Here is a 12,349-nt window from a genome sequence, read left to right as displayed (position 1 = left end):
TGTCATAATGCTGGAATATCGACGCTCTTTCTGCTGACCTTGTGGCTGATCTTCTTTGTTAGCAAATCATGAAAGATAGATGGATGAACGTTGGCCATGATGAGGAGGAGCTGCAGCCTTACACGGAACCAGAGCCGGATTTTAACGACGGCAAGAGGATCGGTCAGTGCTTCCTTCATATGGATGTTAATCAGGGTGTTGGATGTCAGTAGAATAGTGCAGTCTTGTAAAATTCCATTTCTAAGCTATATAAAGCTTTGTTTATTGGAAGTCCATGTGTACCAAGAAATAACTGTTAGGATTGTTGCATGATTATTGAATTAGAAGAACAGTGTATTAAATCTCACTCACCTCAGAACTAGCTTGGGTGTTTTAGTAAGGTCACAGAAGGCTTATATATGGCTCATTTTCACCATCTTGTGGTGGGAACAAGCACTGTAATCCGTCTACTCTGACGTCATGTCTCCACAAATTTTCTTTTAAGACCCCTTGCGTATATCTAAGAGACATACAGCAAAACCCCTGACATGCAAATGAAACCTCCTTGCTTTCAAAAATCAGGAAGTCATAGCATTTCAGATGAAGTTTAAGGTAAAGGAAAGTGACTTGATGCTGGTGTTGAAAATGGCAGCCTCTCTCCCTGTAGAGCTCATCTCTTTGTGTTTCTCAGAGCTGATGGTGACGATGGGATACCCGAAGGATGAGATCACAGAGGCCCTTGTGGGACAGAAATACGATGAGGTCATGGCTACGTACCTCCTATTGGGCAGAAAACCTCCAGAGGTTAGTACGCGAGAGCGGAAGAAGCACAAGGTTCATGGTTACACAACCATGAGAAGCCAGATCTCCATTATGCATCAAATATGCAGAGCATAAACATTTATCTTAACACCTTAAACCCTTACAGGCTTGTTTGTGGACCTTTTATTTTTTTGGCAGTAGAGACCAAATACAGCAGTCTGACTGCTGTCTGCTCTCGGACAGTGTGCTCTCTACATAGACGGCATCTTTACTTTATAAAATAAACAAAATAAAACACTAGCTAGTGAAATTAATTTAGATTAGATTCATATTTTTTATCCATGAGCTTCAGTCTTGTTTTAGAGAAAGCAAAATAAAAATAGACTTGCTCTGTGTTTGTCATGTCTTCACATTGAATAAATGAGAAAAAAACAGAAGCAATTTTAAATAATACAGCAAATCAACAAGGATCGAGGGGAATTTCGAGGGGGTGAAGGTGAGTTTGAGTTATTGTTCAAACCATGCTATTGAAAACCTCCTTTTACCTTTACCCAGCTTTCAGACTAAGTGTAGAAAGCGAGGCCAGAGCAGAGCAGTCTGATTGGATTTTCCATGTTATCTCTCACCCTGAGTGAGCTGATAGTACAGTAATAATGGTAGTAGCACGCTGAAGTATCCTATTGATTTTTCCAGGGAGGTCCACTCTGTGCAGATCTCTGTGATAGAGGCAAAGTGAAGCATTTTAGTTGAGGAGTCGGGGCTTGTTTCTTTAATGGATGAATGCACAGGAAGATTGGGATTGCTGAAAACAATTATTACTGGATGCATACATGGATTAATCTATTTATGGATTGGTGTCATAGAATTGTTATTATATTTATGGATGTTATATTATCAATTGATGCATGAATGGATTTCTTAATACGTGCGTTAATGGATATAGGGGTGGATTTGTTAATATGATACATGGAAGCATGCACAAATGACGATTAATAGGTACATAGATGGAGGATCTTTAAACCGAATGAGTAATACATGCATGGGTTTTCATAGATTGAAGCGCTGAAGCGTATTGGTGTCAACAGTGTTGTTGTAGCATCCTGTATTTATCAGGTTATCTAGCACATTCCATATGCTGCTGTAGTAAGTCTCTGCCAAGGGTACTGATGCCAGGTGACACCCTGCAGTCTCCTCTCACTGATTTATTATGCTTAGCTGGCACGATGCCTTCAGTGCTAACCCAGTGGATTATGAAGTGTCACCATTCTCACAGCAACATAAATATCCCATCTTAACTGTCAGACTAAGCCTTTATCAGATCAGATTTATCACTGTTTATTGATTTGATTCTTTGTGTTGTTGTCTCGTTCTTATTAGTTTGAAGGCAGCGAGTCTCTATCCAACAGCAACCTGTGTCCCAGGCCTCGCCCCACCAGTGACATTAACAGTAGCTCCAGTCAGTCTCCTGCTCACTCCAAGGTTCAGCGCAGCATATCGGCCAATCAGAAGCAGCAGCGGCGGTTCAGTGATCATGGTGGGGATGACATACAACCAAGTAAAGTAACAAAACCCTGGTTCCCTCTCCAGCTCTCTGTGTGTCGTCACAGTGTGCCTGGTGCCCCCTACTGGCCGACAGCCTGGCAGCCTTTTTGAAAACAGCTGTATTAAGGGCTTACTTTGCAGCATGAGAGTTGAATGGCTTTCCTTTATCCCAGCTTGGCTTGGCTTTATTTTTTCAAATATTTTATGTTGTGACTTTTTATTATCATTGTTTAAGATTTATTGAAGATATGCAGCTGTCCTTGTCATATACATTTGCATGCATACATGCATTGGTACTTGCCTTCTGAGAAATCAAATAAATGCTCTTATTTATTATTGACATGAAAGTATTTATTTTATTAGTTTTTTATTTAAATTCAGTTTTACACGCGTGTCTGAACTTGTATTTGTATTTGTGTGGGTCTCACAGTGGGTCCCGCCATCCCCCCGTCTGTGTCCTATGCTAAGCGTGCCCCAGCCAGTAGCGTGGAAAGCGAGCAGAAAGAAGAATGGGACAGTTCGCGCAAACTACTAAGCTCTGGCTCCAAGGCAGACGCACCAGCATCTCCTCTGGCCGCACAGGAGAGGAAGAAAGCAGCCGCCGCAGCCGGAGTAAGAGTCCCAACCACTGCAATGCAGAAAGACACAGTAATGCAGTTACTGAAACAGCACTTATGCAGGTTCTGTTCCAGTACTCACCACTCAGCTTCTTTTCTCTCTCCCACACATTCCTTTTCTCTCTTTTTCCCTCCCGCCTGATCTGATCGGTTCCTCTAAATTCTTTATGTGGACCTGACAGTAGGCAGTGATGAACATCCCATTAATGACTCAGCATTTATGCTAAGCTGTTGAGAGGGCCCCTGTAATCTCCATAACAGAAGTCTTAGTCTTGACCCCTCATGCCCTGCTTTGCTCTCACTCTCGCTTCTTTCTTATGCTCTTGCAGACTAATGGAGGCATGGCTCGCAGAAACACCTATGTATGTGAGCGCACATCTGACCGCTACTCGGCCATCCCCAATGGCAAAGACAGCAGGTTAGCACACTCGCATCAGCTTCACTTTATAAGCGTCATCAGCAATGCCAGTTGAAGACAATACTGAAAAACCTAAAGAGATTGTACACTATATGTCCAAATATTTGTGGACACCCCTTCTAATGAATGCATTCAGCTGCTTTAAGTTGCACCCATTGCTGACACACAGCTTGTCTAGTCCCTGTGCTTAAGTACTGCCAATAGAATAGGACTCTCTAGAGCACATAAATAAACATGAGCTTATTGGCACCATGCTGGCTAATGCCAAGCGTGGGCTAGAGGGGTATAAAGCCCCCAGCATTGAGCTGTGGAGCAGTGGATGAACTGTGTTCTCTGGAATAATGAGTTGTGTTGTGAGTTTGGGGATGATTAGCGTGGTGATCATCATCCAACATCATAGTTGCTGAATGCAGCCAGATCCTCACAGCAATGCTCCTCCAGAATCTAGTAGAAAGCTTAGAGTAGGCGTTGAGTAGAGCGTAGAGGACAGTTACTTCAACAAAAGCAATATCAACCTTTTTAATTCTCCTGATTTTAGAAGAAACAATGAATGAGCAGAAGTGGATAGCTTCCAAATGTGAAGCAGACCGCACCAGAGTCCGCTTGAGGTGAACCCCTGACCACTAAGATTGGTTCTCTGGACCACTCCCAGGCTCAAAAAGCTCTTACACTTGCCCAAACCTACCAAACTCAGAGCAAGCCCTCCCAGGTTCGGACAAAAAGACTAGTGTGTGTAAGAGGCCTTAATATCTAGTTTTTCTGGGTTGCTCATTTCTCTCTGTCTTGTTTTCCTCCTACTCCAGCTTGACCGAGGTCTCTGGCAGTACTACGTCTGCTTCTGGAACTGCGTCAGCCCTGGCGTCTACAAGACCGCGGCACATCAAATCCATGTCCGCCTCTGGCGCCTCCTCCAAAACCGCACTGCCCCCTATAGAAGATAATAGCGAATACAAACCAAGGTGAGGAAAAAACGGCAAACACTGCTCATTTATACGGTCAGGGTTGAGGTTTAATTTTATTAACCTGGCAGTAGAGCGTGAGTTTGTAAAGCCGTTCCTCTGCAATCTAAGCTAGTTGTAGCTTTAAGAATAACATTCATTCACCAGTGGCACAACTGGTAGGGTTTTGCCGGAAGATTATAAGCAACAAAAAAAATTGTGATTGATACATTATCTGTGGTATCTTAGCTGATATGATGAAACTTTGGGGTGTCAATATGAGCCAATATAATCAGGAAACTGATGTATATCTGCCAGGTCCTAGGTAAAAATAAATAATTCAGGTGTTTTTAAAATCTAAAATATCAGTATATGTTAGTAGTTGTTTATAAGGTAGTGGATAGCACCACTACTCTTTAGTAGAAGCTTGTTTTTTTTTTCGTAATACTTTTGATCATGTGATCATGATTCACAATATTTCATGCTTTTCTAAGCGAGGATATCAGCAGTGCTTGAAGGACACTGATCAGCTGATCACACCTATTTTGATAAATACAGCATATCATAGAATTTTTTTTACATATAATATTTTTAGCATATTGCCGAGCCCTACCTTCATGCACTACATGTTATTGAAGCGTACTGGGATGTGCTGGTAATGGAATTTCGTTCCTGTGCAGAACCGCTGTCAGGTCACTGTCACGCTCAGGCCACAAGGACCGTATGACTACCAGGAGGTGGCAAAAGTCTATTAAATTCATTTAAGTTGAATTCAGTGTGTTTATATAGCACTATTCACAACAGATGTTGTCACAAAGCAGCTTTACAGAGATCCTGGTCCTAGCCTTATTTGAGCGTGACAGTGGCAGGGAAAACTCGCTCAGCTTAAGAGGAAGAAACCTTGAGAGGAGCCTAGACACCAGACAGGAGTTTCCAGTGATTTTACACAGTCTTTAGTTTAGGGAATGCCTCATGTCAGTCATTTTTAAGAACTGCATGCTCCCACGTCATTAAAGATTCCTGTAAAAATAACCTCAAGTCATACTCCATTGTCTGAACAGGCCTTGGTAAGGGCTGACTAGTGCCAGCAGTGCTGGGCACATGATGAAAACTAAGCAGTGGTCAAGCAGAAGGTTGACAATGGTGTGATGACTTTCGGCAGTCAGCTTGGTGTCTGAAGTCTAATATGTAATATCTGATGGATTTCTCTTCCGTTCTTTTCCAGCTCAAGTCCCAGACCCCCATCTACCTCGCCCTCAACTCACAGCATCAGCACTCCAGAGCGCACACGCTTTCCCAGAGGAACCTCCAGCAGGAGCACCTTCCACGGAGCTCAACTGCGTGACCGCCGCAGTGCTACCTACAATGGGCCGCCCGCCTCGCCCACGCTCTCACACGACACAGGGGCTCTGGCCCCTGCCCGCAGGGGCACCTCCACAGGCATCATCAGCAAGATCACCTCCAAGTTTGTTCGCAGGTCAGTGGACGCCTTCTTAGTATCTACGGCCAAGTTATACTCAATAGTAATGGCGACAGGTATGGACATTGTTTTGGTCACAATTTTCTTGGCTTATTGTTTTCGCCATGTTTCTTACACTCACTTTCTATTTCAGTATGTTTAAAGTGACAAGTAAGACAAGTGGGTGTTAGTTACTGTGAGCTACTTTAAAGGGAGCTACTTGATTGTTAATTATTTTGTTTAATACTGGAGGGAAGTATTCCTTATTAGGTTGACAGGCCAAAGACAGAGGAACCAATAAAACATCTGTATTGTACTTGAAACTTCCAAACTGTGCAGACATTCAAAACCATTTATCTTTGCAAAGGTTTGCTTGTAGAGACTCCAGATCTCATCAGAACAGATGCAGGTGAACGTTATTCTAAAGAAAGTGGGATCCTGTAAGCTAGTCTGAAGAAAAAAGCTTGGTTCCAGCCCAGCCATGTAGGGCCTGAATGGGTAGCCCAACTGGTTCCATATTGACCCCACATATGGATTCCCAACATGGTCAGTGATCAGTGAAGACCAGTAGTGTTTAAACATGGGTCCCATCTGGGTTGCATACTTCATTTGGGGCCCCAGGTGGGACTTGTAAAATTAAGGTGGGCTACAATGATGGGGCTTATTTGGGAAGCCCAACTTGATTCCAGAAAAACGCATATACATGCCCACCTGGAACCCACTCCCATGTGAGCCCGACAGGAGCATGTTGGCTGGGAGTTTTCTCCTGGACGCCCCCCAGTCCAGCCAGCACAGCGTGGAGGATGTGTTCAACTCCATCAGCAGCAGCAGCAGCAGCAGCTCACCTGATTTACCATCATTAAGCCCTGATTTACCACCAAACCAGGTGTTGATCTGAGGAGAACTCTAAATAACACTAGACTCCATGAGGAGAGTTTTTTTTTCTGGAGATGCTTTAAAGAACAATGTCTTTTTTTTGTATTAATGTTATTTGTGTTTATTCTGATATTAGTGTTTATTGTATATTTATGATCACGACTACAAAACAACAAGAGCTTGTTAAACCTTCTAATATTTCACTGTGCTCATTTATGGATATGTAGGGTTTTGGAGAGAACATTGGTATCAGTGTTCAGTTTGTTGTAGATTCATGTTCTGTTGTACATCTAAAGAGTGAGAAAGTGGTACGCACAAACCTACAAGTTCAGAACATGATCATAAAGAGTTTGGCAGTTTGGCTGAGCTGGGTTTCAACCCCTCTGGCAGAGCCCCTTATCGCCCCTGTTTTCTTCTGTTGTGTAGAACGCTATCTTTCAGGTCTTCCATGAGGTAGGCGATGAAAACCGTTTGATGCATGTCTGTTTGTACACACTCGGCCCAAAACTCGTCTGAACTAAATCTCCTTGTCTAAGTTTTCCTCTTGTTTTTTCTTTACTACCCCCTTTTAACTGTGGCTCTCTCATTTCCTCTGTCCCTCTTTGATCCTTTGATCCTCACAACCATGTAGCCAGGGTCCAGTCCAACCTGCACGGTTACCTATCTGACCAGACCAGCTTATCAGTCCAAGTGGATCTCTACTGGGTGGCCCAGTCCAGCGTGCTAGTTACCCACTTCCTGTCACTGTAACTCTGCCGATTTTTGTTTGAACTCTTCAAGCACGTCACACTGTTTGTTTTGTAGCACCGTGCTATGTGTGACTCCGAGGGCATGGTCCTGAATGACCCCTGTGGATCTATGGCAACCAAGAATTCTGCATTGTATGCGTGTGTGTGTGTGTGTGTGTGTGTGTGTGTCTCAGTCAAGCCACAATGCATTGCTGAATTGTGTGTTCTGCTTGCTTTTCAGGGTTCCGAGTGAGGGAGAGGCCAGTGGCAAGACAGAAACTCCAAGGTGATTTTCTATGCTTTTTAATCTTACACTATATATATAGCTTCAGTATTTGGACAAAAGTATTAGGACACTTGCTGATTCAGTGTTTCTTTCTAAATCAAGGCTATTAAAAAGAGTTTATTCTGCTCTTGTTGGAGTAACTGTCTCTACTGTCCAGGAAAGAAGGTTTTCCAATTGATTTTGGAGGAGCATTGCTGTGAGGATTTGATTGCATTCAGCGCTAAGAGCGTTAAGTGAGGTCAGGATGTTGGATGATCACCATACATCATTCAAAAGAACATCATTCCACTGCTCCACAGCTCCACAGCTCAATGCAAGGGGACTTTATACCCCTCTAGCCCATGCAATCAAATCCTCAAACATTTAGACATGTAGTATAAGTGTGGCGACTTCCTTAACACAACTCTCTGCGTACAGGAGCACTTCAGGGGAATCTAGGGAGGAGACCCGAGACTCCAAGCCACGCTCACTTCGCTTTACGTGGAGCATGAAGACCACCTCATCCATGGAGCCTGGTGACATGATGCGTGAGATCCGGAAGGTTCTGGATGCCAACAACTGCGACTACGAGCAACGCGAGCGCTTCCTGCTGTTCTGCGTTCACGGAGACGCCCGTCAGGACAACCTGGTCCAGTGGGAGATGGAGGTGTGCAAACTGCCCCGGCTCTCGCTTAACGGTGTGCGCTTCAAGAGGATATCTGGCACGTCCATCGCCTTTAAGAACATCGCCTGTAAGATCGCCAATGAGCTAAAGCTATGAGAACCGTAGAGGAACTCTGAGGAACCTCGACATGGCTCTAACGGGCTGGGGTGAGGCTTGCGGTGGTAAGTAAGTAGCCAGACCCGAGGTGCTGCCTTAATAAAATTGCGCATTGGGAGAAAAAGTATGAGAGAATGCGCAGTGCTCATTCTGTATAACGTTTTCCATCAACATTTGGTTCCAGAATTAGCGTTCATCATCTTAGAGTCCGATAAAGGCGGCAGAGGTCAGTGGTATTTTGAAACTGATGAGAGTGGACTGCATTTGAGGTGGGCGAGCATATTCGTTTCGTGCAGTAGCCACCATATAGAATGTAGTGCGTACTGCTTCGGAAGTGTACAGCTACCATTACGGCCAATACAACGAAGATGATGAAGCTCTGATTCACTGATCAACTCTTGCTAAATACTATTTATCAAAAGCAGTGGCTCAGTGAGCATGCCTGCAATAAAGTGTTTTTCTTACCTTCCTTCTTAAAGGACGAATTTAGCCAAAAATGCAAACGTTTCTAAAAATGAATGACGGAGAATAGCCACCAGTTAGCATTATGCAAATCTGATCGTGCTAGTGGGTAGCTACTAGCTTTCATTAATTGTTAGACATAAGCATTTTTAATCTATTTAAAAGATGTAGGCACGCTGTTTTGTTTTGTGGGGTGTAACGGTATGCAAACGTCATGGTTTGGTTCTCACTGCGGTTTGGACCTATTCGAGTTTAGTACACAAAAAAAACAAAACAAAATATGTGCCATATAGCGCCCCCCTGAGGTAGTTACAGCCTGCAGCCTAATTAATTATAGCCTGATTAAGTGCTAAGTGAAGTGTAAAGACCAGGATATCTACACACTGCAGCAAAAGGAAGGAAGAGAGAGGATGAGGGAGTGGGAGGGGTTTAACAAGATTGCAGTTACCATAGCGATGCTCCTAAATCCACGATCCTACAGTTCCCACAATACCTTGCAAATCCAACGGTTTACAGCTTAAGGGCCGATTCTCAGTCTGCGTTTTTCTCAGAAGCTCATGTTCTGAACTACCATCTAGCGAAGTACAGTCTTCTTATACAGTGTTCTTATAAAAGCTTTAGTGACTTGTGTGGACTTGGCACCTCCAAATATCCCAGAATACATTACGCACCACTGTCGGCGACAGTTTAAAAAATGAGCTTGACTGTGCATGCGTCGGAGGGGGTGTGTGCTAGTGCGCCCTCACTGGTGACTGGTGGCTTCACGTGCAATGGGGGAGTTTACACACAGGTTGGGTAATTCATCAATGTTACCAGGAGCCACGCACGCTTGTGAAATCACCACACTTGCTCTAATTCTGCGTCCCATGTATTCTCTGTGCGACTGCATGCACCGAACCATGACCCTGTACCGTTACACCCCTAGTTATTACCCATCGAACACATTCTGGCCTATCCAGAGCTGTACTAGAGCTGTGCTTCATTTCAGAGCGCTAAATCATGCGCTCATATGCTGAACTATCGCTGAGATAAGAGATATCTTAACAACCACAGCACATTAATACTTGACGAGGACAAAAAGAAAAGGGGGTAGCTTCATCCGCTTTTAAGGAGATAACTGTAGTATACCACACCGTTAATACCTGCATACCTGCTTGACATGAGTCCATCCTTTCGGCTGAGTTACCAAAATGTTGCTTTTCGACATGTACAGTTTAATATATAGAGAAACGTGGCTGTTTTATCAAAAGCTCTATGCTGTATTATATGAATATGCATATACATCTGCAGGTATGTGTTTCATTTCTGTACAGGGAAGACATAAATATATATATATATATATAAATAAATAATGTTTAGGTACGTTTTTACAATTTTAGTTGTTTCTTATTGTTACTGCCATCAGTTAGAACCTTCAACATTGCTCTACAGATTTGTTTTATTTTATTGATCATTCTTAGATTGTCAGGTTCGTGGATTGTTCACTTGCGGTCGTGGAAGAGTTAAAGGTGAAAGATGCGAGACGGGAGCGAGTCATTTTCACTTCAGAACAAGAGTTTAATGCACTACCTTTTTGTTGAGTGGTACAGCTGCAGATAGGTAGTTGTACGAGGCCTCTAGCACACTTGCACAACCTGTCGAAGCAGGACACTTTTGATCCACTCTGGTCTTGTGTATTTTTTTTGTTAATCTCTATTGTTGTTGCTTTTTGGACCACAATGTGATTGTACAGTTAGGTTCCATTTATTTTGCTTGTCTGTGCTGCATATATTTAGCGTTTCTTGTATTTATTCCATTACACTATGCCTGCAATGTGCTGCTTTGTATTACAGAGGCATTCACTGTGTTTGATAAGAAAAAAAAAAGAAAAAGAGAAAGGAATTATATTTGTTTTATTTCCTTTGTGGCTAGGTATTATTAAAAGCTGTATTGTCACGTGTTAGTATAATTTATGTTTGATATTTTGTACTGAAGTCACTTACACTTATTTTATTTTATTGTTTTGCCGCAAGCCTAAAATGGTTTGCATTTATCACCTATCGAGAGAGAGAGAGAGAGAGAGAGAGAGAGAGAATGAGAGAGAGAGAAAATAAATTGCGAAATTAAATAGTATCAAAAAGCTACAGCTTTCTGACCAGGTTCAAGTCGTAACAGATCCTTTAGGGGCTACTGATTAAGTTCTACTGGAGAATGCTTCATAAATGTAGTGCACTCATCTCGTATGGATCTGAGACCGGAACAGTATGACTGTAGAACACATGGGTTGATCATCAAGGGCTCGAAGCAGTTGAAAACTTGACAGAGACGTTTTTAAGTTTGTATGAAGCTTCTGCAGGAAAGCGCTAAAAAGATGATGAGGATGATGATGATGATGATGATGATGAGATGTTCGAATACCTTCTGTTACCCTTGCATATACAACTGCTGTTCAGGACCATCTGATTCCATATCTCTGGTGCACAATATTAAACTTACTTGAATGAAACGTAATATGATGGTCTCTGTTCATAAAGATTTTTACATGCTGTATGTATGAACAGGTGCTGGTCACTGCTGTTGAGTTGTTGAGTCTGTTAAAGTAAAGCCTCATCACAAAATACGCTCGAAAATACGTTTCTCGAAATGTGATTCCTCCTTATTTATCTGTTGTTGGAATGTATGTGTGTGTGTGTGTGTGTGTGTGTGTGTGTGTGTGTGTGTGAAATCAGGTGGAGGATCAGCTGTAACATTAAAACCATCTGCCCTGGTCCCTCTTGCCAACCGTGAACCGTTGAGACCTGTTTTCTGCAGAATCTCTTCTGTGGTATCAGACCAGATTGGCGAGCATCAAAAAGCCCCAAAGACCCTGTCGCTGGTTGCCTTTCCTTGGGGTACTTCTGATAGGTACTGACCACTGCATACTGCATCCCACACAAGACCTGCCTGATATTTCGGAGATGTTCTGACCCAGTCGTCATCAAACATCACAGTTTGATTCTTCCCAAAGTGACTCAGAGTCTTTTCCCTGATGATGACATGTAAGGCTCCCCACTCTGGCAGGGTGAAGACCGGCACTCGCCTCCTCCAACACATGCACGGCCGGCCCACGTCTCTTTTTCCATCAGGGGGCAAGCAAAGCGCTCTGAGGAAAGTGCCGTGTACCTGCCACTGACGCATCAGCAAGCAGGCACCAATGCCGGCCAGCGTTGCACTGGAGTGATGGGGGGTAGGGGGTGTGCCATCAGTCACCATGGAGCCAGAGCAATTTGGTCATAGTGACGCAGCCTTGTTCTGCTGGACCACTCGGGCCAGGATCTTAGATTCTGAAGATTGTCCGTTGTTCCTGCTTTTGCACATCATCAACTTCACAAATTGGCCGTTCACTAAAACAATATATCCTCCTCTTGACATATTGTTCACTTCGCTTGTCAGTGGTTTTAATGTAATGGCTGATCTGTATAAATACTGCTGTATACACTCTTCCCGCTTGTGTGAACACTAAGGGTGTGACGATTTCAGTGTATTTATCAATGCGAATTAGCC

At 43.3% G+C, this 12,349-nt stretch overlaps 1 protein-coding gene across 2 annotated transcripts in view; it reads left to right on the top strand.

Moving 5' to 3' along the window:
* The window catches only part of LOC140546385 (serine/threonine-protein kinase MARK1-like), a 55,744-nt gene extending 44,432 nt beyond the window's left edge, over nt 1-11,312 (top strand). The window contains exons 10-18 of one of the 2 annotated variants that reach the window (XM_072669588.1): nt 63-162; nt 671-783; nt 2,119-2,275; nt 2,714-2,895; nt 3,230-3,318; nt 4,122-4,277; nt 5,482-5,733; nt 7,561-7,605; nt 8,023-11,312. In XM_072669588.1, the coding sequence (XP_072525689.1) occupies nt 63-162; nt 671-783; nt 2,119-2,275; nt 2,714-2,895; nt 3,230-3,318; nt 4,122-4,277; nt 5,482-5,733; nt 7,561-7,605; nt 8,023-8,365 (1,437 nt within the window). In that variant the 3' untranslated portion in view covers nt 8,366-11,312. Of the gene's footprint in view, nt 1-62; nt 163-670; nt 784-2,118; nt 2,297-2,713; nt 2,896-3,229; nt 3,319-4,121; nt 4,278-5,481; nt 5,734-7,560; nt 7,606-8,022 lie in introns of both variants that reach the window. The other variant, XM_072669587.1, reaches the window with a different exon arrangement.
* The last annotated feature ends 1,037 nt before the right edge of the window (nt 11,313-12,349 follow it).

The sequence above is a fragment of the Salminus brasiliensis genome, chromosome 24, assembly GCF_030463535.1.
Source record: "Salminus brasiliensis chromosome 24, fSalBra1.hap2, whole genome shotgun sequence".
NCBI classification, from domain to species: domain Eukaryota; kingdom Metazoa; phylum Chordata; class Actinopteri; order Characiformes; family Bryconidae; genus Salminus; species Salminus brasiliensis.
The sequence above is the reverse complement of the archived record's forward strand: the minus strand, read 5'-3'. Positions and strand labels throughout refer to the sequence as shown.